The sequence below is a fragment of the Ursus americanus genome, chromosome 19 (genome assembly GCF_024610735.1).
Source record: "Ursus americanus isolate L20-20 chromosome 19, mUrsAme1.1.p, whole genome shotgun sequence".
In the NCBI taxonomy this organism is placed as follows: Eukaryota; Metazoa; Chordata; class Mammalia; order Carnivora; family Ursidae; genus Ursus; species Ursus americanus.
In genome coordinates this window covers 27,050,938-27,078,187 of record NC_142145.1, presented here as the reverse complement: position 1 = coordinate 27,078,187, position 27,250 = coordinate 27,050,938, and the positions used below count along the sequence as shown (strand labels likewise).

General features: G+C 46.1%; 1 protein-coding gene across 2 annotated transcripts in view; it reads left to right on the top strand.

Annotated features, from left to right (window-relative positions):
* The window catches only part of SLC14A2 (solute carrier family 14 member 2), a 446,643-nt gene that overhangs the window by 389,843 nt on the left and 29,550 nt on the right, over positions 1–27,250 (top strand). For both annotated transcript variants that reach the window (XM_045789981.2, XM_087869851.1), the window contains 8 exons: positions 4,111–4,291; positions 5,243–5,432; positions 9,708–9,836; positions 19,085–19,277; positions 23,305–23,452; positions 24,524–24,658; positions 26,376–26,425; positions 26,929–27,103. In XM_045789981.2, coding sequence (XP_045645937.2) covers positions 4,111–4,291; positions 5,243–5,432; positions 9,708–9,836; positions 19,085–19,277; positions 23,305–23,452; positions 24,524–24,658; positions 26,376–26,425; positions 26,929–27,103 — 1,201 coding nt within the window. The remainder of the gene's footprint in view (positions 1–4,110; positions 4,292–5,242; positions 5,433–9,707; positions 9,837–19,084; positions 19,278–23,304; positions 23,453–24,523; positions 24,659–26,375; positions 26,426–26,928; positions 27,104–27,250) is intronic.

Here is a 27,250-nt window from a genome sequence, read left to right as displayed (position 1 = left end):
CTGGGATTTTGATAAGGATTGTATTAAATCTGTAAATCAACTTGAGGAGTATTGGCATTTTAACAAGTCTTCCAATCCATGGACATAGGATATATTTCCATTTATTTAAGTCTTTAATTCCTTTCAATGTTTTGTAGTTTTTAGTATTAAAAAAAAACTTGTACAAAACCTTTAGTATACAAAGCCTTCTTTGTTTAATTTATTCCAAAATATTTTATTCTTTTTCATGCTATCATAGAATTGTTTACTTCATTTTATTTTTGGATTGTTCATTGCCCATGTATAAAAATAAAATTGATTTTTGTATATTGATCTTTTATCCAGGAAATTTGCTGAACTTGTCCATTAACTTTAATAGTTTTTGGAAATTTTTAAATAGATTTTTTTTAAGAAGATTCCATATAACAGAATGTGCCATCTGCAAATGAAGATGTTTTAAATTCTCTCTTTCTAATCTGGGTCCCTTTTGTTTGTTTTTTCTTACCTAATTGCTCTGGCTAGAACTTGCAGTACAATGTTGAATAGAAGTGACAATAGAACCAACATCCTTGTCTCATTCCTGATCTTAAAGGGAACGAGTCCCATCTTTCACCATTACGTATAATATTAGCTGTGGGTTTTTACTAGATACCCTTTATTAAGTTGAGGAATTTCCTTTCTGTTCCTAGTTTGCTAAATGTTTTTATCAGGAAAGATAAATCACTTGAATTCAAGTGATTTTTCTGTGTCTATTGAGATAATCGTGTGGGTTTTTTCTTTCACTCTATTAATATTAATAATTATTGATTTTTTTATATTTAAACAGTCTTGAATTTGAGAATAAATCCCAGTTGGCCATAATTATTTTTATATGTTACTGAATCTGGCTTGGTAGTATTTTGTGAAGGATTTTTGCATCTATATTTACAAAGCAGATTGATCTGTAATTTTCTTTCTTGTGATGTCTTTGTTTGGCTTTGGTGTTAGGGTAACACTAGCCTCATAGAATGCGCTAGGCATTATTGCCCTCTCTTCTAGTTTTTGAGAATTAATTCTTTAAGGATTTGACAGAATGTACAAGTGAAGCCATCTGAACTTGGGTTTTTCTTTGTGGGAAGTGTTTTGTTTGTTGTTTTTGTTTTTGTTCTACTAATTTAATCATTTACTTTGTTGAAAGTCAGTTCAGATTTTCTGTTTCTTCGGGAGTCAGTTTGACAGCTTGTGCCTATCTAGGAGTGTATCCAGTTCATCTAGGTTATCTGATTTGTTAGCATACAATTATTTATTTCTTTAGAATCCATTTCCTTATAACCCTTTTTATTCCTTGAAGGTTGGTGGTAATGTCTCCTCTCTCATTTCTGATTCTGGTAATTTCAATCTTCTCTTTTTCCCTTGGTCAATCTAGCTAAATGTTGGTCAATTTTGATCTTTGCAAAGAACTGTCTTTTAGTTTCATGGATTTTCTATATTTTTTCTTCTCTATTTCATTTATTTTCATGATAGTGTTTATTTTTTCCTTCCTTCTACTTGCTTTGGGTTTAGGTCACTGTTATTTTTCTAGTTTCTTAAAGTGAAAGGTTAGGTTGTTGATACAGGATATTTCTTTTCTTCACATAAGTCTTTACACCTACAATTTCCCTCAAACACTGCTTTAGCTGCATCCCATAAGTTTTGATATGTTGTGTTTTTGTTTTATTTTTTATAATAATTTTTTATTATGTTATGTTAGTCACCATACAGTACATCCTTAGATTTTGATGTAATGTTCCATGATTCATTATTTGCTTATAACACCCAGTGCACCATACAATATGTGCCCTCCTTAATACCCATCACTGGCCTATCCCAGTCCCCCACCCCCCTCCCCTCTGAAGCCCTCAGTTTGTGTTATGGTTTTCATTCATCCCAAAAGTATTTTTCTAATTTCTCTTCTGATTTCCTCTTTTTTTTTTTAAGATTTTATTTATTTATTTGACAGAGAGACAGCCAGCGAGAGAGGGAACACAGCAGGGGAGTGGGAGAGGAAGAAGCAGGCTCCCAGCAGAGGAGCCTGATGTGGGACTTGATCCCAGAATGCCGGGATCATGCCCTGAGCCGGAGGCAGACGCTTAAGGACTGCACTACCCAGGCGCCCCTCTTCTGATTTCCTCTTTGATCCATTGATTATTTAGAAGTATGTTGTTTAATTGCCACATTATTTCCCAAATTTGCTTTTGATTTCTAAATTCACACCGTCGTGGTCAGAGAACATACTTTGGGGGCACCTGGCTGGCTCAGTTGGTAGAGTGCACAACTCTTGATCTTGGGGTTGTGGGTTCAAGCCCTATGCTGGGTGGAGGGATTACTTAAAAGTAAAATATTTAAAAAAGAAAGAGAACAGGGGCACCTGGGTGGCTCAGTCAGTTAAGCGTCTGCCTTCGGTTCAGGTCATGATCCCAGGGTTGTGGGATGGATACCCGAGTCAGGCTCCCTGCTCAGAGGGCAACCTGCTTCTCCTTCTCCCTCTGCCGCTCCCCCTGCTTTTGCTCTCTCTCTCTCTCACTCTCTCTCAAATAAATAAAATCTTATAGAGAGAGAAAACATCCTTTGTATGATTTCAATGCCTTTAAATTTACTGATACTTTTTTATCAGTAAAAATGTTTTACTTATCTTATGGCCTAACATATGGTCTATACTGGAAAATGTTCTATGTGTGCTAGAAAAGAATGCATATTGCCTTTATGAAAGAATTTGTGGAGGCCTTTACTCTACCACTTTCACTGATATCCTCAAGACATGGAGTTTTGATATAGGGAGGAGGTTAGAGAAATCTATAGACCATCAGTGTACAATAGAAATATAATATGAACCACACATGTATGTTTAAACGTCTATTAACGGGGTGCCTCAGTGGCTCAGTTGTTAAACATCTGCCTTTGACTCAGGTCAGGATCCCAGTGTCCTGGGATCGAGCCCCATATCATGCTCCCTGCTCAGTGGGGAGTCTGCTTCTCCCTCTCCAGCTCCCTGTGCTTGTGTTCTCTCTCTCTCTCTTTCTGTTAAATAAATAAATAAAATCTTTTTAAAAATGTCTATTAACCATATTTTTAAAGTAAAAAGAAGGTAACATTAATTTTAATACTATATTTTATTTAGCTTAATATACATGAATATATGTAATATTGTTATTTCATTATATAATCAGTGTAAGTATCATTGAGATATTTTACACATTCTTTTCTCATACTAAATCTTCAAAATCCACTTAGAGTCCATCTCAATTCAGATTAGCCACATTTTAAGTGCTCAATATCCACGTGTCCTATTGGCTATGATAGGGGACAGTGTAGTTCTAGAACAAGCAGTCCTGACCAAGGGGTCCACAGATAGACTTGAGGGGGTATGAATTTGGATGGGGAAAATAATTTACCTGTATTTCACTAACTTCCAATGAACTGAGCACTTATTTGAATTATAAACATAGGTAATGAACAACAGCCCTAACCGTACTGGGATTATTTTCCATTGTCACAGGTTGGTTTGCCCTAGAAGGCTGACTTGGAGATGGAGATTTGCATGTAAGAAGTTTACTGGGGTGTGCCTTTGGGGTCAATACTTGTAGAGGAGAAAAGGCAGCAAGATTAGGCAGAAGGAGAAATTGGACAATAAAGGCCCCAGGCGACCCTATAGTGAGCTCTGGATCTCAGGTGGCCCTATCATGTTGTCCTGAGTTGGGGTGAAGGGCCCCACATACTCACTCATTGCTACTTTGAAATTATAATAGGTATTGGATAGGCTGCACCTGTAGGTCTATCACAGACTTTTTTTAATTTTTAAATATAACTGGTTTTCTTTTCAATCTTATTTATTTTATTCATTTCCAAACATGATTCTGGAAAGAAGTCCATGGCCTTGCCAAACTGACAGAAAGGATCCACAGCACAAAAGTTTATGAAACTCTTCAGTGAAGAATGTGTAGTCGTCCTGAAAGACTGGTCTGCGTGCAGCACCCTGGACAGCAATAGAGAGTGGACAGGGGTCTTATGATCGTTTATCTTTATCAGAACAGCTGACAAATTTCCCTATCCCCAAGTGCCCCTGCTGTCAAAAAGCTGTATTATATGATAGTTTGTCATGGTTTCTCTTAAAAGGATCTCCGGTCATCCAATGAAGACAGCCATATTGTGAAAATGGAAAAACCCAGTGAAAGGAATAAAAGGAGAGAAAGTGGGGTAGCCCATCGGGGCTCTGCAGGCTTGGGGGGCATCAGCCTCTTCCAAGCAGTGGGCTACCTCACAGGGGACATGAAGGAGTACAGGAGCTGGCTGAAAGGTAAGCAAATGCCCAGGGAGGAAGCAGCCTCCACTCTGGCCTGAGTGCAGGAAGCTGCGCCCTCGCTCACCCATTGAGAGGACTCTCGCAGTTGGAGTGCTCCCACCCTGAGTTGGCTGTGCGTGGGTCTAAGGTACCCTACTAACTTGGAATTCCCATGGTTTCAGAATTAAGTGCACATCACTGATTTTAGTTCTTTGCAAATTCCTCACCCCTACATGGAGTAGATACAGGACAACCACTTTAGCAACATATAAGCCATTCCCCAATGGTCGTTTGTTCCCTCGTTCCACAGCCATTTACTATGTGCCAAGAAAATATTGACATCGCCCTCCCTCATGTTCCAAGGTTCTTTCTTTCCTTTCAGTGTCTTTCTTCTTCTAGTTTCGCTCAACTAAATACTGCAACAAATACCCCATCCTCCTCACCCACCTCTGCAGAGGCTGTCCTGGAAACCAAAACAAAACCAGAGAGTGAGGCAGAATATATGTCCCCTCTTTTAGGCCTGGCTCCCCCCAGGTCCCAACTCAATACGATTGCACCGCTAGGCTAAAATCATTTCTTTTCCAAAATTTCTTTGCTGCTCAGATACCAGCTCTCAACTGAATCATATGGCACAACACAAAAAGAAGGTTTCCTTCCCTCCTCACCCCTTCCCTTGGACCAATAAATTTCCCTTGGAATGCTCCCGAGGCTTCCTTGCCAACCAAGCTGATGGCTGGAACAGCGTTAAATTGGTCTCAGCACGGTGCCTCCGTCTGTATGGCAAGAACTAACACCCACTGTGGACTGATTGCCTAGCCACTCAGAGACTTGGGCTGGGTGCCAGGCCGAATGAGAGGAAGTGTCCTGGCCCATGCACTCCTGTTCGCCTTGGTTGCCACGCCAACCAGTGGTCCAGTGGGGAAGCACAGGCTGGCCCCTGCTGATGGCTCTGCCTTTCTCTTTCAGATAAGCCCCTGGCCCTCCAGTTCACGGACTGGGTCCTGAGGGGGACCGCTCAGGTGATGTTTGTCAACAACCCTCTCAGTGGACTCATCATCTTCATAGGACTCCTGATCCAGAATCCCTGGTGGACGATTACTGGGGGTCTAGGGGCCGTGGTCTCAACCTTAACTGCCCTCGCCTTGAACCAGGACAGGTAAGTCCCTGTCTGTGGTGGTCATGGGGTCTTGAGGTGGACAGATAGAAAAGTGTTTATGTGAGTGATCAGCCAACCTCATCCTACCAACCAACCCAAAGTCTCCTGAAGACCGACTTCAAACCGGCCACTGGAGGTCTCTACAGAATTAAACCAAATTAAACTATTCCTGTGCTTGCAGCAAGTGACAGTACTAGGCTCCTTTTGACTGTAGATCTTTCTGGAAACACTCCCTGGGAGGCAGGTGCAGAGGAACACTTAAGCGGCTCTTCCTTCATGGAGCCTACAGTCTAGTTGAGGCAAGAAATGTCTCAGAGTAATAAGAGACAGTATATACTGGAGAGTTCAGAACAGACAGACGTCTCTGAGTGTTGGGGGGGGATGAGAGAGGGCAGCCTTTGAGCTGGAAACGTGGGATCTGGGAGAGAGGAGGGAGGAGAAGAGGGAGGGCAGAGTGGAGGCAGAAGGCGGCACTGCTCTCCCCACCCCCGCACTGGTGGTCACAAAGTCCAGGAACAATAATAAGTAGCATTTTATGTAACTGGACCATTTCCTCAGACTTTGCCCCATGCTGTCCCAATGTTCCCAAACTTTCCTGATGGCTAGAATCATCTGGGCTGACTGTTAAGAAATGTGTCTTCTTCAGCCCGACCACTTCTGTTCCCTCAGATAGTCCCATTCAATGGGTCTGGGAGGGAGTGTTTTTAACAAGATACTTCTGGGTGCTTCTGATGAACAAAGAAGTTTGTGAATGCCCATATTTTTAGTGTTTTTCAATTTTGGGGTCATCCATCCATTTGTGGATCATGAATTAATTGTCGACAGCATTTTTAAAAATTAAAATAATAGAATAAAATAAAACAGATTAGATTCATTCATCTGTAGGAACTATTTTGCGAAATTTTTGTTTCGTTAGTGTTGGGCTGTGTTGTGTATGTGGGAGAGGTGTGTAGGGGGATGGAGAGAGAGAACCAGGTCATGCTACCAAATATATTCCCTCCTTACCATGGGTTACTGCAAAAAGATTGAAAAGCACTGTCATGCCTTGTTATGTGTGATTCTCACGGCCACTTCACAAGGCAGATAGTGAAGGTAAGAGGGTCCACACTTACAAGTAAGAGAAAGGGACTGGGAGGAGCCAGGTGCTCACCTAAGGTGCCACAGTCAGTGGGTGGCAGAGCTCAGGCTTCCACACATGGCCTGCATCTTCCAGGCGGAGGTGAGTGCTCTCCCTGTCATGTAGACAGCATGGACAGCAAGGCCAGAGGCTCCCTGGTGAACCCAAGGAATGGGGAGTAATCAGAGTTGACTGTGTTGTGACCAACATTACACTTCCTCCAGGCCCACCTGACAGTCCAGAGGTCACCAAGGCAAATTTGTGAGTGGGCGTATCTCCCCTAAGAAGCCATTTATGCACATCTCAGGGGGCCTTGGGGGACCACTCTGATTCCAGCAAGCCAGGAGGCCGTTCCATATTGGATGAATGAGAGGCTGAATTCTTTGGTGTGACAATCAGTATAGGCTCCAGCCAGGATTTTGTGTCTCTCTTTCAACCAGTAGGTTCCCTACTCGTACTTATCACCTCATGGGCAGCTGGCATAGAATTGGCCCCCTGACAGGTTTAACTCTTGTCTTGCTGCTTCATCACTGTTTGGTAAAACTCACCCAAACTCTGTCCAGCCCACTACTCTTTAGCTATGTGACCTTTGGCCAGTGCTTCCTCTCCTGGCCCCATTGTCCTCATCTGTGCGAGCTATGACATGCTAGCTCACTTCTGCTCTGACAGTCTGATTCTCTGACTTTCTTCCCAACCATAATCTACTGGTAAACTTGCCAGGCCATTCACAGAGCTGCTTTATGGACCTCAGTATTACAGGGGAGATACCAACCACACCAGCCTAATCCTCCCAGACGTCTTCACTAAGACAAGTGTGTGCCAGTTTGGCTTCCAAAGCTTTCTCTGATGGGCACCCCCCCATATCTCCCACTTAGCATCCCACTCTTCCCAATTAAGCACTTTTGCTTCTGCCTATCTAATCCTACCATCCTTTCAAATCCCCCTCCTACAGGGAGCCACCCCTGATTACCTCAGTGCTCTCTGAACCCTCCTTTCTCATTGGACAACCCCAGAACATACCGCAATAACTATATGGATTGGTTTTCTAATTGCTTTCTGAGGCTTCTCTCCCTGGCAATGTTCTAAGCACATTCAGGACAGGAAGTCCATTTTGAATGCTTTCCATTCTACTACAGTGCCTAGAAGAGAATCCAGCTTCATTGCTGATAGGTCAGTACCGTGTTCTACACCATAGGTTCAAAGATCTAGGCACCCCACACCGCGTCCACACACACACCCTTCCAAAGAACCCTGCCTTCCCCACTGTCCCCAACAAAGCACTGACACAGCTGCATGTTCTAATCATAACCGTCACAGTCCCTCTCTACCACCCCTACTCCCCTCCTCCCCACCTCCTCCATCAGCCCCGTGTCTCCCCTTATCCCTGCTACCTTACCGCCACTGGCCTAGAGACTGTATTTCACAGAGAAGAACTCAAGGTCAGCAACACTAATGCTGCAGCATCCTGATGGAATGTGGTCCTAATGAAGACCTTTTTGTCATTGAGGTTACCTTTATATTTTTGATGGTCAGAGTGGGACATAAGGTAATGAGTTTCATTTTGACAACCAAACCCAGAAGCCACCAAAGGTTTGGTAGAGGAGTGTTCTGGGAGGGGACTTCACCAGGGAGGGGCAGCTATGGAGGCAGCCCTTAGATGTCACCCTAATTTTGTCTCCCTTGGGCTCCCTTGTTTGATTCCTACTATTCCCCCTCCATCCTGCCCCTGGGGCTACAGGCCTGCCCCCAGGATGGGCCAGCCGTCTTTGCTGAGTCTGCCTGAAGCAACTGGTATTAAAAACAAAAAAGTACTAAATTCTAACAATGAATGGAAATGGGAAAATGTAGATAAAATGCAAACACACCTCAAAATAATTATTTTCCCAAACGTGGGTTTCTGCTTTTCAGATAAATTTTCTAGTCCTGAGGACATTCTGAACCCCAGTGGTCTTCTCGCCCAAACCCCTGCCTGTCTCCAGCTGCCCCATATGTTCATGGCCTCTGGAGCAGCCCACCGACTATCTCGTGTCCCATACAAGTGCCCCCCCACAAGTGCCACGTGTTCTGCTTTTCTTGTTGGCAACTGTCTAGAGACTCCCCCTCCCGCTCTCCAGCTGCTCCCACTCTCCCCCGTCTAGCTGAGCCGATCTGGCCCCTCCAGAGCTGAAAGCTCCCCTCCTTCCAGACCTAAGCCTTGGCCTCTGTCAGGCTCCTGCCTCCCTCTCAGGGTGCTCATGCTTCCAGACGCCTCTACTGGGCACGAACGGTCAGTTGGTAAAGAAGAGCTCTAGCATTCACACCCGTGCATTCAACAACGAGGCAAGGCTTAGAGCCCTATGTGCACCAGACGCTGTTGTCTGTTGTTACGATGATGTCAGGCAGACAAGCTCCAGCCTGGGCAACTTCCAGTCAAGGATGGGGGACAGAGCACAGCACACAAAGTTCAAGGTCAGGCAGGGGTCTTTCAATGATTTGTCCAGTCCCTCCCTCACCCTATTCCCCAGCCAGCAGAGCTATGGGAAGGGTCAAAGGCAGTGTTTACTAGCATCAGGGAGAGAAGTTTAGGCATATAGACTTCCCTGATGAAATGAAAAGAGAGGATAGACTCAGGCTTGGATTCTCCCCACCTCTGGGCCCCTCCCTTCCCTACCAAGGGGGGAGACATGTACACATCCCAGCGGGCTCAGCTCGTCCACGCTGGGACACACTGTCCTCCTCAGAAAGAGGACAGGTGACGACCACAGCTTCACACAGTGCAGTCAGAATGCACTCTCCTCCTCTTGCTCTTTCTCCCCTCCTCCTCCCTGTCTCCTACACGCATAGACCACACACACATACACACACACACACACACACACACCTCCCTTCCCCAGTGTCATACCTCAGGTTTCTGTGAGGTCCCCCACTATACTTAGCAGTCTGAGATCCCCCTGAAAAGCCAAGGAGAGAGCTCAGACACAGTGAGAAGACTTAATTCTAGAACCGCAAGGTAATCAGAGCTGTGGGGAGGGGTGTATGTATCTAGGAAAGTGCTGGCAGCTATGTGACGGCCCAACATTCAGAAGTAAGCTGACTTTTTCCTGGGAGTACCAAGGGGGGCCCTACAAGTACTACCAAATTCAAATGCAAAGTAACTGTCCCGTCTCCCCCACCCCCAGGTCTGCCATCGCCTCCGGCCTCCATGGGTACAATGGGATGCTGGTGGGACTGCTCATGGCCGTGTTCTCCGAGAAGTGGGACTACTACTGGTGGCTTCTCTTCCCTGTGACCTTCACAGCTATGACCTGGTGAGACACCTCATTCCTTCTCTCACAGACTCACGGGTCCCAGGGTGCTTGCATCTTACACTGGACAGGGACGTGGATCCCTGGAGCCCAGTGCTTCATCGTCAGGCTGGCTTGTCCCACAAGACACAGTGAAGATCCATGAATTTGATGGCGACACAGCAGATCATATTTTTATTTTGGAATAACAGGGACCCTTTAGAGCAGTAATGAGCACAGGTTTTTTATGGTGCTAATAATCTTCCTTGAATGATAGTTTTAATAATAAAGGTTAACATTTATTGCAGATTTCCTACAAGCCAGGCACAGAGCTAATCCAGGTGGGGTTACTATTGTCCCCAGTTTACAGAAGGGAAGACCAAGTCATGAAGAAGTTCAGTAACTCGCCCCAGGTCATAGTTTTACAAAGTTTTTGATGATGAACCCAGAGTCTTCAGGCTACATGGGAATCATCTAAACCGTGGCCTGACCAAGACAGAAAAGCTAAAAACTCCCTTGGGATAGAATCAGAGCTGTCTTGGAGCAGAATGTCTACAGTGAAAGCATAGAATCTTTGAACAAGAGACATTAGTTAAGATCTTGCTGTGCAATCACCTCATTTTGCAAAGGAATAAAAAAGTCAGGAGGAAGGGTCTTGGGAACAAATATTCGTGGAGAGCAGGGCGGACTTTCTAGGCCTTAGCTCACTACGGCTGAGGCAGGTCTGTGCTGCCTGAGGCTCCATCACTCGCAGACCCGCCAGCACCAGAGGGCAGAAGCCTGAGGTGCCCGGCGGCCTCCATTCCGTGCCCGCAGCTCCGAGACGTGCTGACTAATTTTTAACATCTCTAAGAAGTACATGCCTTTCTTCGGTTTCTGGAGTTAGTAAAAATTAGTTAGTTTAATTTAGTTTAAGTCCTGTTTTATTACCTTTTAGTAGTGCTTGTAAGTAAATTACTACATTAAGCATTCTGGGCAATTTATATTTTTTCTTAAGGTTTCTGTCTTTCTGAAACCATTGGGACGAAAAGCGATAGCAGTCATTCCTGTGGGGATTTCCTCAATGCCCCCCGCCTGCCCCCAGGTCAGGAGTAGCAGACCTTGGCTTCCTTTGCACACATTTGGTTTATAACAACACAGATGAAGCCTCTCAGCAGGCCTAGCAGCCACTCTGCACCCCACAGCAGTGTGTCCACAGTACCCCACCCCCACCCCCACTCCCCAGCTTTAAAGACAAAAAAAGTATCAAGCACCCAACTCTGTGCTGCTGTTCCAGTGGGTTCCCTAATCTATTCACGTAGAACCCCAAAACCCAACCCATAAGGTAGGTATTAGTAGTGCCATTTTCCAGATTTTGCCAACAAATATTTGCTGAGTGCCTACTATGTGCAGGGACTGTTCTAGATTCTGGGGATACTTGGGAACAAGAGATGGTCTCCATCCTCTTGGAGCCTATATTCTTCTTGACAAAGATAGAAACAATGTCCCCAACTAGTTAACTAAAAAGATCTTGTCAAGATTTGATTAGTGCTGTGAGGAAAGCAAAACAGGGTGAGTGGGACAAAGTGAATCGAGACATGAGTGGTCAGGGAAGGCCACTATGAAGAGGAAACATGGCTGCTTTCACCCAAATGATAAAAGGCAGCTGCCCTCTGAAGATCTGTTGCAGACCCTGACTGGAGGAGTGCCTGCGTTCAGGAAACAAGACCATGGGGTGGGGGTGGGGGTGGGGGTTACGCCCAGTGAACAAAGGAGGAGTGGCAGGAGGTGAGGGCAGAAGGAAGTGAGAACTAGACCCCTTTCGCTTTGAGGATCCAGTAAGCTTTTTGATTTTTTATTACAACTGTAATGGGAAGCAGTTAAAGGGTTTTAAGCAGAGATGTGATAGGATATGGTTTAAATTTAAACAAATCACTCTTGCCCTCTGGAGAATGGATTTTAACTGGAGCAAGAGTGATGCTGTAAGCATTGTCAGGAACCCACAGAAAGATGAGAATGGTCTGGACAAGGGTGATATACAGGAAGGTGGTGAGAAGTGGTTGGGCTTGGAGTGTATTTTAAGGAAGACACAGTCAACAAGACTTGCTGGGAGGCTATGGAGTATGAGGCCCGTGAGAGGGGCAGGGTAGAAAAGAAGAGTGAGTATACTCCTATAGTTTGCCTGAGCACCTGGGTTGATGAATAAGACTAAGAGGAAAACAGGTTGGTGGTGGGAGACAGGGCACAAATCAAGAGTTCTGTGGGACATATTTGGCTGTAGACTTCCAAGGAGAGATGTTGACGAGGTAACTAGATGTACAAATCCAGAACTTTGTGATGCCCTCAAGATTTGGAGGGCAGAAGCATACAGAATATATTTTGTCCATGGGACTAAAGGATATCACCCAGAAAAAGAAGGTTAAGAAAGAGGAGCTCCAAGGCAGAGCCATAGGATCTTCCAATATTTAGATGCCTGGCAGAGGAGAGGAATAACCACAAAGAAGAGGTCATGAGGAGTGGCTGGAGAAGCAGGAAGCAGGCTAAGAAAGGGCAGTGTCATGGTAGCCCGGACAGAAAGTGTTTCAATCCCATTGGAGTGTCCAGCTGTCCAATAAAGGGAGCAGGGAATGGCCATGGATTTGGCAGGATAGATGTCATTGGTGAACTGGACCAGAGCCATTTCTGTGGCATGGGGAGAGCCCACACCTGATTGGAGTGGGTTCAGAAAAGAAAGGGGGTAGAAAGATGGGACATAGCAATCTTTTGAGGAGTAATTGTTATGAAGGGGAGCAGAGAAATGTGGCAAACTAGCTGGAGGGGACATCGGGTTAGAGGTGGAGAATGTTTACAGGTAGAAGATACTAAAGCATGTTGTAGACTTGTAAGAATGATCTAGAGAAAAAGGAGAGACTGAAGAGAGGGGAGAGAATTGCAGGAGCGAAGTCTTGGAGACAGATTGCATCGTGAAGTACAAGGGAAAGAATTGGCCCAGGAAAGAAGGAGGGACACTCTCATTATGTGACAACGGCAGAGAAGAGAGAGGAGGAGCACGTGGGAGCTGGGCCATTGGAGTGTGTGGAGCTCATGGTTGGGAGAATTAAGCATTTCGCATCTCATCATTTCTATTCTTTCAATGAAGTAAAGCAAGGTGCTCAGCTGAAACTAAAGGGAAGCAGACATGCCACATAAATAAATAAATAAAATCTTTAAAGAAGAAGCCCACATCCCTAAGGTCCCTATAAAACAAGGGGCACAGCCTGGGACCCAGTCAATAATTTGGGCTCTGGACAACCCCACAACCTCTCCTCATCAGAATGGCAAGAAGAAGAAGCCCCCCCCAGCAAAGAAAAGACAGTGAGTCTGTGGCCTCTGCCACAGAAATAATGGATATGGATGTAACCAAAGTATCAGAAATGGAATTCAGAGTAACGATGGTCAAAATGATGAGTAGAATTGAAAAACTATTAACGAAAAGGTTACTGAGAATATAGAATCCCTAAGGACAGAAACGAGAGCGAATCTGACAGAAATTAAAAATTCTATGAGCCAAATGCAGGCAAAACTAGAGGCTCTGACGGCCAGGGTCACAGAAGCAGAGGAACAGGTCAGTGAATTGGAGGATGGGTTAATAGAGGAAAAAATGAAAATAGAAGATGGTCTTAAAAAAACCAGGCCCACGAATGTAGGTTACGGGAGATTACTGACTCAATGAAACGATCCAATGTTAGAATCATCGGCATCCCCGAGGGGGTGGAGAAAAACAGAGGTCTAGAAGAGATATTTGAACAAATTGTAGCTGAAACTTCCCTAATCTAGTAAGGGAAACAAACATTCGTGTCCAAGAGGCAGAGAGGACCCCTCCCAAGCTCAACCACGACAAACCTACGCCACATCACATCATAGTGCAATTCACAAATATTAGATCCAAGGATACAGTATTGAAAGCGGCCAGGGCAAAGAAATTTCTCACGTACCAAGGCAAAGGCATCAGAATTACGTCAGACCTGTCTACACAGACCTGGAATGAGAGAAAGGGTTGGGGGAGCATATTTAAAGTTCTTTCAGAGAAAAACATGCAGCCAAGGATCCTTTATCCAGCAAGGCTGTAATTCAGAATTGATGGAGAAATAAAGACATTTCAAAATCGCCAGTCACTAACCAATTTCGTAACCACGAAACCAGCCCTACAGGAGATATTACGGGGGGTTCTATAAAAGTAAAAAGGCCCCAAGAGTGATACAGAACAGAAAGTCACAGCCAATACAAACAAAGACTTTACTGGCAACATGGCATCATTAAAATCATATCTCTCAGTACTCAGTCTTAATGTTAATGGATCAAATTCTCCCATAAAACGCCACAGGGTTGCAGATTGGATAAAAAGAAATGACCCATCCATTTGCTGTCTACAAGAGACTCATTTCGAACCCAGAGATGCATTCAGACTGAGAGTAAGGGGATGGAGTACCATCTTTCACGCAAATGGACCTCAAAAGAAAGCTGGGGTAGCAATTCTCATATCAGATAAATTGGATTTTAAACTACAGACTATAGTTAGAGACGCAGAAGGGCACTTTATTATTCTTAAGGGAAGTATTCAACAAGTGGATATGACAATTATAAATATATATGCCCCCAACAGGGGAGCAGCAAGATAAACAAGCCAACTCTTAACCAGAATAAAGAGACATATAAATAAAAATACATTAATAGTAGGGGACCTCAACACTCCACTATCAGAAATAGACAGAACACCCTGGCAATAACTAAGCAAAGAATCAAAGGCTTTGAATGCCATACTCGACGAGTTGGACCTCATAGATATATATAGAACACTACACCCCAGAACCAAAGAATACTCATTCTATTCTAATGCCCATGGAACATTCTCAAGAATAGACCATGTTCTGGGACACAAAACAGGTCTCAACCGATACCAAAAGATTGAAATTATCCCCTGCATATTCTCAGACCACAACGCTCTGAAATTGGAACTCAACCACAAGGAAAAATTTGGAAGAAACTCAAACACTTGGAGACTAAGAACCATCCTGCTCAGGAATGACTCGATAAACCAGGAAATCAAAAATCAAATTAAACAATTTATGGAGACCAATGAGAATGAAAATACAACAGTCCAAAACCTATGGGATACTGCAAAGGCAGTCCTAAGGGGGAAATACATAGCCATCCAAGCCTCACTCAAAAGAATAGAAAAATCTAAAATGCAGTTTTTATATTCTCACCTCAAGAAGCTGGAACAAGCAACAGAGGGACAGGCCTAATCCACACACGAGGAAGCAGTTGACCAAAATTAGAGCTGAAATCAATCAAGCAGAAACCAGAAGTACAGTAGAGCAGATCAACAGGACTAGAAGCTGGTTCTTGGAGAGAATCAATAAAATTGACAGACCACTGGCAAGACTTATCCAAAAGAAAAGAGAAAGGACCCAGATTATTAAAATTATGAATGAAAAAGGAGAGGTCACGACGAACACCATTGAAATTGGAAGGATTATTAGAAATTTTTATCAACAGCTATATGCCAATAAACTAAGCAATCTGGAGGAGATGGAATCCTTCCTGGAAACCTATAAACTACCAAGACTGAAATAGGAAGAAATTGATTTCTTAAACAGGCCAATTAATTATGAAGAAATTGAGTCAGTGATAATCAACCTTCCAAATAACAAAACTCCAGGCCCGGATGGTTTTCCTGGGGAATTCTACCAAACATTCAAAGAAGAAATAATACCTATTCTCCTAAAGCTATTTCAAAAAATAGAAACAGAAGGAAAGCTACCAAACTCATTCTATGAGGCCAATATTACCTTGATCCCCAAACCAGGCAAAGACCCCCTCAAAAAGGAGAATTACAGACCAATTTCCCTAATGAATATGGATGCCAAAATCCTCAACAAGATACTTGCTAATAGAATCCAACAGTACATTAAAAGGATTATCCATCATGATCAAGTGGGATTCATACCTGGGATGCAAGCGTGGTTCAATATTCGCAAATCAATCAGCGTGATACATCATATCAACAAGAAAAGACTCAGAAACCATATGATCCTCTCAATCGATGCCGAAAAAGCATTTGACAAAATACAGCATCCTTTCCTGATTAAAACCCTTCAGAGTGTAGGAATGGAAGGTACATTTCTCAATCTCATAAAAGCCATCTATGAAAAGCCTACTGCAAATATTATTCTCAATGGGGAAAAGCTGGAAGCCTTTCCCTTAAGATCAGGAACTCGACAAGGATGCCCACTCTCGCCACTATTATTCAACATAGTACTAGAAGTCCTTGCAACAGCAATCAGACAACACAAAGGGATCAAAGGTATTCAAATCGGCAAAGAAGAAGTCAAAATGTCTCTCTTTGCAGATGACATGATACTCTATATGGAAAACCCAAAAGAAGCCACTCCCAAACTATTAGAAGTTATAGAGCAATTCAGTAACGTGGCGGGATACAAAATCAATGCTCAGAAATCAGTTGCATTTCTATACACAAATAACGAGACCGAAGAAAGAGAAATTAGGGAATCCATCCCATTCACAATAGCACCAAAAACCATACGTTACTTTGGAATTAACTTAACCAGAGATGTAAAGGACCTATATTCTAGAAACTATAAATCACTCTTGAAAGACATTGAAGAAGACATAAAAAGATGGAAAGATATTCCATGCTCATGGATCGGAAGAATTAACATAGTTAAAATGTCCATGCCGCCCAGAGCAATCTACACTTTCAATGCTATCCCAATCAAAATACCGATGACATTTTTCAAAGAACTGGAACAAATAGTCCTTAAATTTGTATGGAAACAGAAAAGGCCCCGAATCTCCAAGGAACTGTTGAAAAGGAAAAACAAAGCTGGGGGCATCACAATGCCGGATTTCGAACTGTACTACAAAGCTGTGATCACAAAGACAGCATGGTACTGGCACAAAAACAGACACACAGACCAATGGAACAGAATAGAGAGCCCAGAAATGGACCCTCGGCTCTTTGGGCAACTAATCTTTGATAAAGCAGGAAAAAACATCCGGTGGGAAAAAGGCAGTCTCTTCAATAAATGGTGCTGGGAAAATTGGACAGCTACATGCAAAAGAATGAAACTTGACCACTCTCTCACACCATACACAAAAATAAACTCCAAATGGATGAAAGACCTCGATGTGAGACAGGAATCCATCAAAATTCTAGAGGAGAACATAGGCAGCAACCTCTACGACATCGGCCAAAGCAACCTTTTTCATGACACATCCCCAAAGGCAAGAGAAACAAAAGATAAAATGAATTTATGGGACTTCATCAAGATTAAAAGTTTCTGCACAGCCAAGGAAACAGTAAAAAAAAAAAAACTAAGAGGCAGCCCACGGAATGGGAGAATATATTTGCAAATGACACTACAGATAAAGGACTGGTATCCAAGATCTACAAAGAACTTCTCAAACTCAATACGCGAGAAACAAATAAACAAATCAAAAAATGGGCAGAAGATATGAACAGACACTTTTCCGATGAAGACATACAAATGGCTAACAGACACATGAAAAAATGTTCAAAATCATTAGCCATCAAGGAAATTCAGATCAAAACCACACTGAGATACCACCTTATGCCAGTTAGAATGGCAAAAATAGACAAGGCAAGAGACAACAATTGTTGGAGAGGATGTGGAGAAAGGGGATCCCTCCTACATTGTTGGTGGGAATGCAACTTGGTACAGCTACTCTGGAAAACAGTGTGGAGGTCCCTTAAAAAGTTAAAAATTGAGCTACCCTATGATCCAGCCATTGCACTACTGGGTGTTTACCCCAAGGATACAGACGTAGTGAAGAGAAGGGCCATATGCACCCCAATGTTCATAGCAGCAATGTCCACAATAGCTAAATCGTGGAAGGAGCCGAGATGCCCTTCAACAGATGACTGGATTAAGAAGTTGTGGTCCATATATACAATGGAATATTACTCAGCTATCAGAAAGAACGAGTTCTCAACATTTGCTACAACATGGACGGCACTGGAGGAGATAATGCTAAGTGAAATAAGTCAAGCAGAGAAAGACAACTATCATATGATTTCTCTCATCTATGGAACATAAGAACTAGGATGATCGGTAGGGGAAGAAAGGGATAAAGAAAGGGGGGTAATCAGAAGGGGGAATGAAGCATGAGAGACTGTGGACTATGAGAAACAAACTGAGGACCTCAGAGGGGAGGGGGGTGGGGGAATGGGATAGACCGGTGATGGGTAGTAAGGAGGGCACGTATTGCATGGTGTACTGGGTGTTATACACAACTAATGAATCATCGAGCCTTACATCGGAAACCGGGGATGTACTGTATGGTGACTAACATAATATAATAAAAAATCATTAAAAAATAAAAAATAAAAAAAAATAAAGGGAAGCAGACAGTGAAAGTTTGAGGAGAAAGGAGAAAATGTGAAATAGTTGTCTCAGCAAGGCCAAGAGTTAATTTGTTAGGGCTGTGTGGTAGGGATTCCGGGCGGTCTTCAATGCCCATTGGAGATTCATGGTCATGAAGGGAGACCAGTCAGCCAGATCATGTGACTTCGTGTTTCGTTCAGCAACTCACTGAATGTGGAGGACGCAAGGTGTTAGGTGTCTACGGTGGCTGGTCCCCTCAAGGAAACTAAAGCTCAGGGAGACTCATTGCCTAATGTTGCTCACTCAGCCTGTAAGTGTGGGAGTTAGGATTTGCACCCAGCTCCGTCTGCCTCCGAAATGCATGCTCTTTCCGAGGAGGAGGCCAAGAAGAGAGAGGACACAAACAACTGAAGGTTCCCTCTTCCCGGGGTGGCTTCCAGGGTAGCTCAGTGCACTTGAGCTGAACCCAAGCCACACATTACCTGTACATGCCAGAGCAGCAGCCTCCCACAGGGCCAGACGTCTAGAATGTTATCACAGCCCAGGGTAGTCGCTGTTGCACATCCCGATGACCCAAAGGCAATACATGACATTCTCTAAGGATGACATTTTGTTCCTTTTCTTGGTTTAAGGAACATGGAAATATTTAATACAAAAGTTTCTATTCAAAACAAATTATAATACTTGAAATTTGTTTCTCAAAGATTCACCTTGAATTGAACACTTTATTCCCAGTCCCAGATAAATGGACCACTAGAGTCTCCAAGAGTCAGGAATGGCCGTGCCAAGGAGAGGGGACAGTGGGCGGCAGTGTGGCCAGAGCCGACGAGACGGTGTAGAACTAAGGATGAGCACAGATTAACCTTTCGTCTTTCTCATCTTCAGCCCACTTCTTTCCAGTGCCTTGAATTCCATCTTCAGCAGGTGGGACCTCCCGGTCTTCACGTTGCCCTTCAACATGGCAGTGACCCTGTACCTGGCGGCCACAGGCCACTACAACCTCTTCTTCCCCACGACGCTGGTGGAGCCCGTGTCTTCGGTGCCCAACATCACCTGGACAGAGATGGAGATGCCCTTGGTAAGTTTCCCCACGGCAGGGGAGTTGGGACCCCCTGCTTCCATCACACACCTTCTCTGTAACCAGCCTGTGGATTACCCAGGCTCTCCGCTTCTCCAGACGCCTCTCCACCAGGTGATGGTCATGGACGAGGCTAGGACAGGGAGGGGCCGCTGCCACCTCCATACGCTCTCTTACCAAACCCTTATCGAAGACCTGATACGGGCTCTTTATCAGACACGGGGAAGACATGGGGAGTAAGAGGACAACAGCCTATCCGCCCTTTCGCAGTGTGCACTCCCCACAGGGAAACAGACAGTAGACAAGTGCACGGACAAGCACGAAGTTGTTGCTACACAGCGGTGGGGTTCGGGGAGAAATAGAAAATAAGACGGATGTTTGGGGGAAGGGGCAAGACACTAAGAGGAATGTTTAAAATTAGAATTTTGAATATGTTATCAGTAGAAGATGGGGATGAATTTTCACATACTTTCCATCTCAGTGGCTCTCAAGCAGGGGTGATTTTGTCCTCCTGAGCAAATGTCTGTGGATACTTTTTAAATTGTCTAAACTGGGGGGAGGGGTGCTACTGGTATAGAGCAGGTAGAAGCCAGGGATGCCGCCACGCCTCCTGTTACGCACACGACACCCCTCCCCACCACGAAGAATTATGCAGCCCCAAGTGCCCATGATACTGAAGTTGAGAGACTCTGCTTTACATCCAGTTATCCTAAATGTGCATATTTGTTTATTCTACTGATGTCTAGACACTGGGGATGAAGAGATATGATAAAAATCTAACATAAGATTAAATATACAGAATTGTAACATTTGGCCTTATTAATGAACAACAGAGAAAGCTAAGAGCTCACGCTCAGGCACGCTTATTACGTACCAGACACTGTTCCAAGCCCTGGACTTCTGAACTCCTTTAACCAACCCTCATAATAGCCCAATACTGTTAGTACTGTCATTCTCCCCGTTCACAGATGAGGAAACTGACGCACAGAGCAGGTTAGTTGCCCAAGGTCAAACTGCAGCTAGTGCCTGAGCATAAAACCCAGACATCCCACGGCAGAGCCGCGGCCGTGACCCGCCACCCACTCCGTCAGGCATGACAGGCACCCTCGCCTTGCCTGAGCAACCGCAGTGAGGAGAAGCCCTCTGCTTCTCAGTGCAGTCCGCCCCTCATTGGGTACCCTCACTGAGTGCTCGAGTGTTCTCTGCCTTCCTCAGAAATCCACCCCCTCCATCTTTCACCCATTGGTTCTAGCTCGGCTTTTTAGAGTCATTCAGAATACTCAGAGTCATGACTGCCTTTGAATGCTCGCAAACATAACCTGTGTCCTCATAATTGTTTAGACAGTCTGCTTTCCGAGCACTCACCACCTTCCCCACCCGGCCGAGCCCATTGTCTGGATATACTGAAACCCCGGGGGCTCAGCTCCAGGACCATGGCGCCAGAGCAGGGCAGGCAGTGGGGCTCCTCCAGGGCCGGCCACGCTCCAACCCGAAGCCTCTAAGAAAAGGAAAGGCTCCCGAGCCCCTGGTGCAGACGCTGCTGCCAACCACTCAAAACCTTTTTAAGGATTTTGTCTTTGTAAAGTTTTGTCCGGGGCCCGGCCAGGAGTACAATCGGAGTCAGGGTTAAGGTCGAAATCCGAAAGAATGGAAAAGACAGAGCCCTGCTTTGAAAGCCCACCCTCTCCAGTGGGAAACAGCAGGGGTGGGAGCAGGGCCAAACCCTAACTCTGATAGGATCGGCAGCGATCCTCATCTGGCAGTTTGCCACATTGCCTCCGGGGCACAGACTGTTGTCCCCGAGCCCTGCCCATGAGGTGGCATCCAAGTGGCGCTGCCAGAGGGAAGGGCCCCCGGAGCCCCCCACCCATCCCACGCTATGAGGCTATGCAGTCGGCACTGAGGCGAGGGCTCAGGGGAGACAGCCACAGGCAAGAGATGCCTCTTGTTCATCTTCACCATAAGCAGAAGGTGGCGGGACGCAAATCCACGTGAGCCCAAGCTCACCGTCCGAGCTCCCCACCACACCACTACTCTGACCGCCGCCCCCTTCTCTTCCACGCCATCCACATCCCAGCACCCCTTCCCTCCTCTTTAACACAGTGATGGGTGTGACTTCCTTTTTGTTTATCAGGACTGTTGTTACTGGAGAATTGTCTGGAGTAGGGAGTAGGAAGGAGGCCGGTGCTCAGTAAATTTCCATGCACACCCGACTGCCCTTCACACCTTCACCCCAGAATGTTAGAAAGGAGGTAGAGGGGAGGGAGGTAGCCCCGGGGCCACAGTTCACCCAGCTAAAATATGGATCCCAGCATTCGAGGAAGCAGTTTTCTGAACCCAGGCTCCGTTCCGAGGCTACTTGCCCCTCATTCCTCTCATTCTTGACTGCTTGTGCTTCAAACCTGTGTTCCCAGAGGGGAAGGGGGAAGTTGGAGCCCACTCAGCAGCCTGCATTCCTCAGACTTCGGGAAGTCATAGAATATTTACTGAATAGACTGCTAACCCATTCCCCGCACAGAAGCTGAGTTCCCTGAACATGCACAAAGCTTTCTCTGGGCTCCTTTAAATAAGATGTGCCCCACCCTGTCATTCCTGGCCCAAGGCTGTAGGCTCTGGCCCAAGTGGTGCTTGGTGATTGAAAGGCCACCCATCCAGAGACAAGGATGGGCACAGTTTAAAAGCTCTGTGGGTCTCCTCAAAACACTATTCTCTAAAGAAACCAGACTGACTCCAGAATTAAATCCATTTGTTAAAAAGTACAAAATTTCGCCCCAAGGGAGATGTGCAATGAACTCTCAACATCTGTAGTAGTTCATGTATAACTAACCCAGTGGTCTCCAAACTCCCGGTTGCACATTAGAATCTCCCAAGGTCCTGGTCAGGCCCATACCGGTTAAATCACTGTTGGGGAGGAGCCAGGCATCAATTTTTTTAAAGAGCTCCAGGTGATTCCAATGTACATCCAAGTTTGGAAACCGCCGAGCTAATCAATACATATTTATGAAGCACCTAGTATGTACCCAGCCATAAAGGAGCCCTGCTCTCAAAGAGGTCACATGACCTAGTAATGGCACGAAGACTGCAGAATTTTAAAGCTGGAATCGTCTGCTAAGGCAGCCTCCTCCTGTTACAGAGGCAGACACCAGGGTCCAGCATGAGGAAGTGACAAACCCGCCATCAAGCCATGAGCTCATGCAGAGCCCCCTGAAGGCCGGAGCCCTCAGCTCCCAGGCCAGTGCTCTCCCTAGCCTGCCAATCTCCCTCCTTTCCTTCTTTCCCTCCTCTGTCAGATGGGGATGGTTCAGCATGGGCAGAAAAGGGCTATCTGGCTGCCAAACTAACCATCTCCAATTTCACCACCACCAAATGGCTCTCAGGCTCAGGGATGTTGGCTTTGTTCTGTTTCCCAAGATTGCACACATTACCTTTCTGCAATGCTAACGGCTCCACGAGCAGGGGAAGTGCCTCCTCCTTCCTAGAGCCCCACAACACCCTAGGTAGCACTGAATCTACAGCAACCACCTAGAGACTAGGGGTCAAGTTCAGAGGCTTTAGCCTGGCCTTGGCCACCAATGAGCTCGTGACCTTAGATTAAGTCAATCGTCAGAAAGGCCTAAAGTATTTCCAATATTTCTGGAATACTTGTAGGATTTTGGAAGGTCTTGTGGAAATGCCTTAGTGCCCTGAAACCCCCAATGGCAGTCTAGAGAGGAGGTGCCCTCTGGTCCTTTCAGAGCTTCTCCTCTCAGAGCAGAAGCCATGTGTCCCTCAGAAGCACCTGTGTTGGGGGGGGGGGGCTGCCCGGCTTTGCATGGGGGATGCCAGATGCCTGCTAGGTGGTGGAGTGAAGAGCTATTTGTTCCAGCTGGTGTCATTCCTCCCAAGATCTCTCACACACTGTTGGGTACTGCCATCCCCCTGTTCCAGCCCATTACCCCCACCAGGAATGGCTCAGTCCTGACCCTTAGGCCTGGTCTTTGCGTTATGTGCCCACGCTCCAGTGACCTGGATTCTGTTGACTTTGCAGCTGCTACAAGCCATCCCCATCGGGGTCGGCCAGGTGTATGGCTGCAACAATCCCTGGGCAGGCGGCGTGTTCCTGGTGGCTCTGTTCATCTCCTCGCCACTCATCTGCCTGCATGCCACCATTGGCTCCATCGTGGGGATGCTGGCAGGTAGGACACAGTGCCCTCCCTGCAGGGAGGACTTTGGGATAATCTTCCTGAGGCCATTTCACCCCTGCATGTGGCAAATGTTCTCAATCTATGATCTTCACTGGAGTTTTATAACACTGCGAGGGGTAGGGATGTGTTTTTCCCTTTCTTGAATCTCCAAAGGGAGCAGACTGCAGCAGCAGGGTATGTGGAGAGACCCCAAAGGACTGAAGACCAGATCGGCCTGGTAACTGAGCCCCTGGGAGCTGAGGGCTGAGAGGAGGGGAGGGGAACACAGGGAGGAGGAGAGCAGTAGCAGACCAAGAGGTATAAATGACCCAGCACTTCAAAATGTCAAGGTAACTAAAAGAAAAAAATTTCTCAAAATTTGTGTTGCTATTTGACAAATGTGATTTAATATTTCTACATGTATGTATATGTGTGTACATGCACGTATACATGGATATGTGGACAGCAGAGCCAGAAATTAGAGTTGGGCATATGGGACTAACATCCTGTTAACTCATTCCAATATTTGTCAAGAACATCTCAGAAGCAGAACTTAAAAAAATTCTTTGAAAATAACTTCGAACTTACCAAAAAATTACAAAAATAAAAATAACACACAAAGCACCCATACATTCTTTACCTGATTCACCTGTTGTTCACATCCTACCCTTTCCCTGTGTTATTTCTCCACCTCCGTGTTCCTAGATGTGTACATACATACTTTTCCTCAACCGTTTGAAGCACACCCTTTCTCATTTGAAAACTTTCTTGCTAAAAGTGCAGTTGCTCTGGCCAAAGGAGTGGGGAAAGGCCTAGAATCCCAACACCTTGACCCCCCCCCCACCTTGGAAGTAGTCATACCTCTGTGTGAAATCTTCAAAACACAGATTGGAAACCACTGCTCCCTTCTTATTGCTGGTTCCCAAAGACCAGATGCCATTTGTAGAGGCTCCTTTGATGGGAGGAGGGAGGAGGATGGGGGGATGGCAGGAGTGAGGCCACCTTGGGACCTGGCACCAGCCACAGGGTGGCCTTTGGGCTGGGACCCGGAACTGGCCAAAAACAACACACCTTGTCCCGCAGCCCTGACGGTGGCCACGCCCTTTGAGACGATCTACATGGGCCTCTGGAGCTACAACTGTGTCCTCTCCTGCATTGCCATCGGGGGCATGTTCTACGCCCTCACCTGGCAGACCCACCTGCTGGCCCTCGTCTGTGGTGGGTATTTGGGGAAAGCTGTCAGCCATGCCACTCTGCTATTCCTTCCTTTCCTCCCTACTTGGTTATGTGAAACCTGTGGGGCCCACTAATCAGAACTCAGCAGCAGTGGTAGAAGGACCCGTGGCTTGGGTCCCAACACCAGGGGACTTGAGGTTCCTTTTCTGTCAAGTGGAGTCACAACCACGCTTACTGCTATTACAAGTGTTGGAAGTTTACAAGATCACAAATGCATTTCCTCACGTGTCAGTGGCAGGGTTCTGGTGTCACAATTTTTCATCCCACGACCTACTACAGAGCACCACTAAGTGCCAGGCCCTAGGCTAGACACGGAAGACGCAGTGGTGACCACATCCTCAGGAAGCCACATCTAGTGGAAGAGAAGTAACCACACAATTGTTAAGGTTGTGATGTCTGAAAAGATTGTTGGAAAGACCCAGTGAGATGACGTACCTGGGAGCACTGAGGTTGTAGAAAATTGGACCATGGGAGCTTGATTCCCATGAAGTAAACAGCACGCTGTCCCAAGGGAAATGGGCTACAGGCCTCATTACAGCTGCACCCCAGCACCACGTGTGAGCTCAATCCTCCCAAGACCACTACCAGGCATAGATTGTTGGCCCATTTTGTGGGGGAGGGAATGAAGCCCAGAAGGGTTCATGAACTTGGTGTAGAACGTAGCTATTAAGGGCAGAAGCAAGAGTCAAACCCCAGCCCCACCTTTCCACCAGTCTTCCTGCCCTGGAGTTGCTTATATTCTCCAGAAATAGTGAGACTTTAACAAGCGAAAACTGGAGACGAGTAAAGGGCAGAAGAACTTTTTTTATGTTTTTCCCCCACTCATGTGTGGAGACTGTAAATGACTTCCATGTCCCTTGTCCCTCCCAGCAGCCAGCAGAGAGACAGTAGGCTTGGTAAATATTTGTCAAGTCAAAAGTGCCAGATATTTTGAGGCTAAGACTGTAACTGCCTTTGGCCTTCAGAGAAATGGCAGATTCTTGTGGCTAGAGCCATGTGGGAAGGCTTCGGGAGGAGGATGGGGTTAATCTCAACCTTTTCAGGGTGGGAATTGGGTAGGCAGGGTTGGGGGGTGGCGTGCGTGGAGAAGGTATTCTGGACAGAGGAACAGAAAGAGCAAAAGTGAAAGGGCAGAAGGTGCCTGTCCAGAGGCACAGGGATGTGAATGAGCCCCCCTAACTGTCCTGGGGGCCACATCCTAGGGTGAACTCGGATGCCTGGCTCCTAAAGACAAGATCATGGACCAATAAGGTCCAGCCCTGGTGAGGCTTGGTGCAGGTCCAACAGGGCCCATAATGCCTGCTCAGAATCTTGGATGGGAGGGGACTTGTTGGGAGCTCATATAGTCTGACCCCTATGCCCCCAGCCACCCAGCCTGGGCTAGACCATCCCCAAGGTCAGTATGACAAGCAAAAGATGCTTACTGACCCCTGACCCTATACATGGACACGGGGACTCCCCATGGATGTGGGGAAGGGATAGAAGGCTTTCATCTCTGCCATGGGAGCACACAGTCTGGTGGGAGATTGGCCAACCTACCTGCAAAGATAACTACCATAATAATGTCAGGCAAATATGTTAGATGTCAGGGTGTGCTGAGGACACTGAGGCTGCTGGAGACAGGATGGGACTCCTGCCCGTGGGGAGAGGTGGGGGCAGACCCTGGGAAGCTGACCCCATGGTCCTTGTTTTCCCACAGCCCTGTTCTGTGCATACATGGGAGCAGCCCTCTCCAACGTAATGTCGATGGTAAGTTTGGATTCTCCTGAAAGTGCCCCTCCCCAGCCAGGGCTTTAGGACATTTGCAGTTTGTGGAAGAACCCTGAGTGCGTTATGGTAGCTAGTACCCACACAATGCCTTTGCCCAGGTTTATCCAGGGCTTGTCCAGAGAAGGACAGGCAGTTGCATGCATGTGCCTCTGAGTTGTGTTGGGGCGGCTGTGTGTATGCACAAAAGACTGACACAACCAGCAGTGGAGAACCTAGATGGACAGATGGAGGTATTTGTGTGTGGCCAGGTATGGGAAATCATCCCTAGGCTAATTTTCAGCTCCATCATTAAAAGAGTCTGATTGTGTTCAAAGGTACCAACATCTCAAATTCCTAGGCCAACTCCTCTGATGTCATGAACCCAAAATCCAGTGTCGTCACTAGGGAAGAAGGATCCCCATCCTCAACTCCTACCACATCCTTCTCCCCCAGGGTCCCTGGAGCCTAGGATCATTTTCAGAGCCAAGTGTTTCTTCTTCCAGGTTGGTGTGCCACCAGGCACCTGGGCCTTCTGCCTCTCCACCCTCACCTTCCTCCTCCTGACAACCAACAACCCCGCCATCTATAAGCTCCCACTCAGCAAAGTCACCTACCCAGAGGCCAACCGCATCTACTACCTGAAAGTGAAGAGCAGTGAAGAAGAGAAGTCCCCCAGCGGTGACTAGCCACCTCCTAGGCCAAAATGCTCTTTGCCGGGACCCGGTGTCTGCTCCCTGGGGTCTCAGCTCTGGGTCAATCAGCTGCAGTACTCCCCTTCTGTGCCTCTCCTGACACCTGTTAGAACCAAACACACCTGTACCTCCC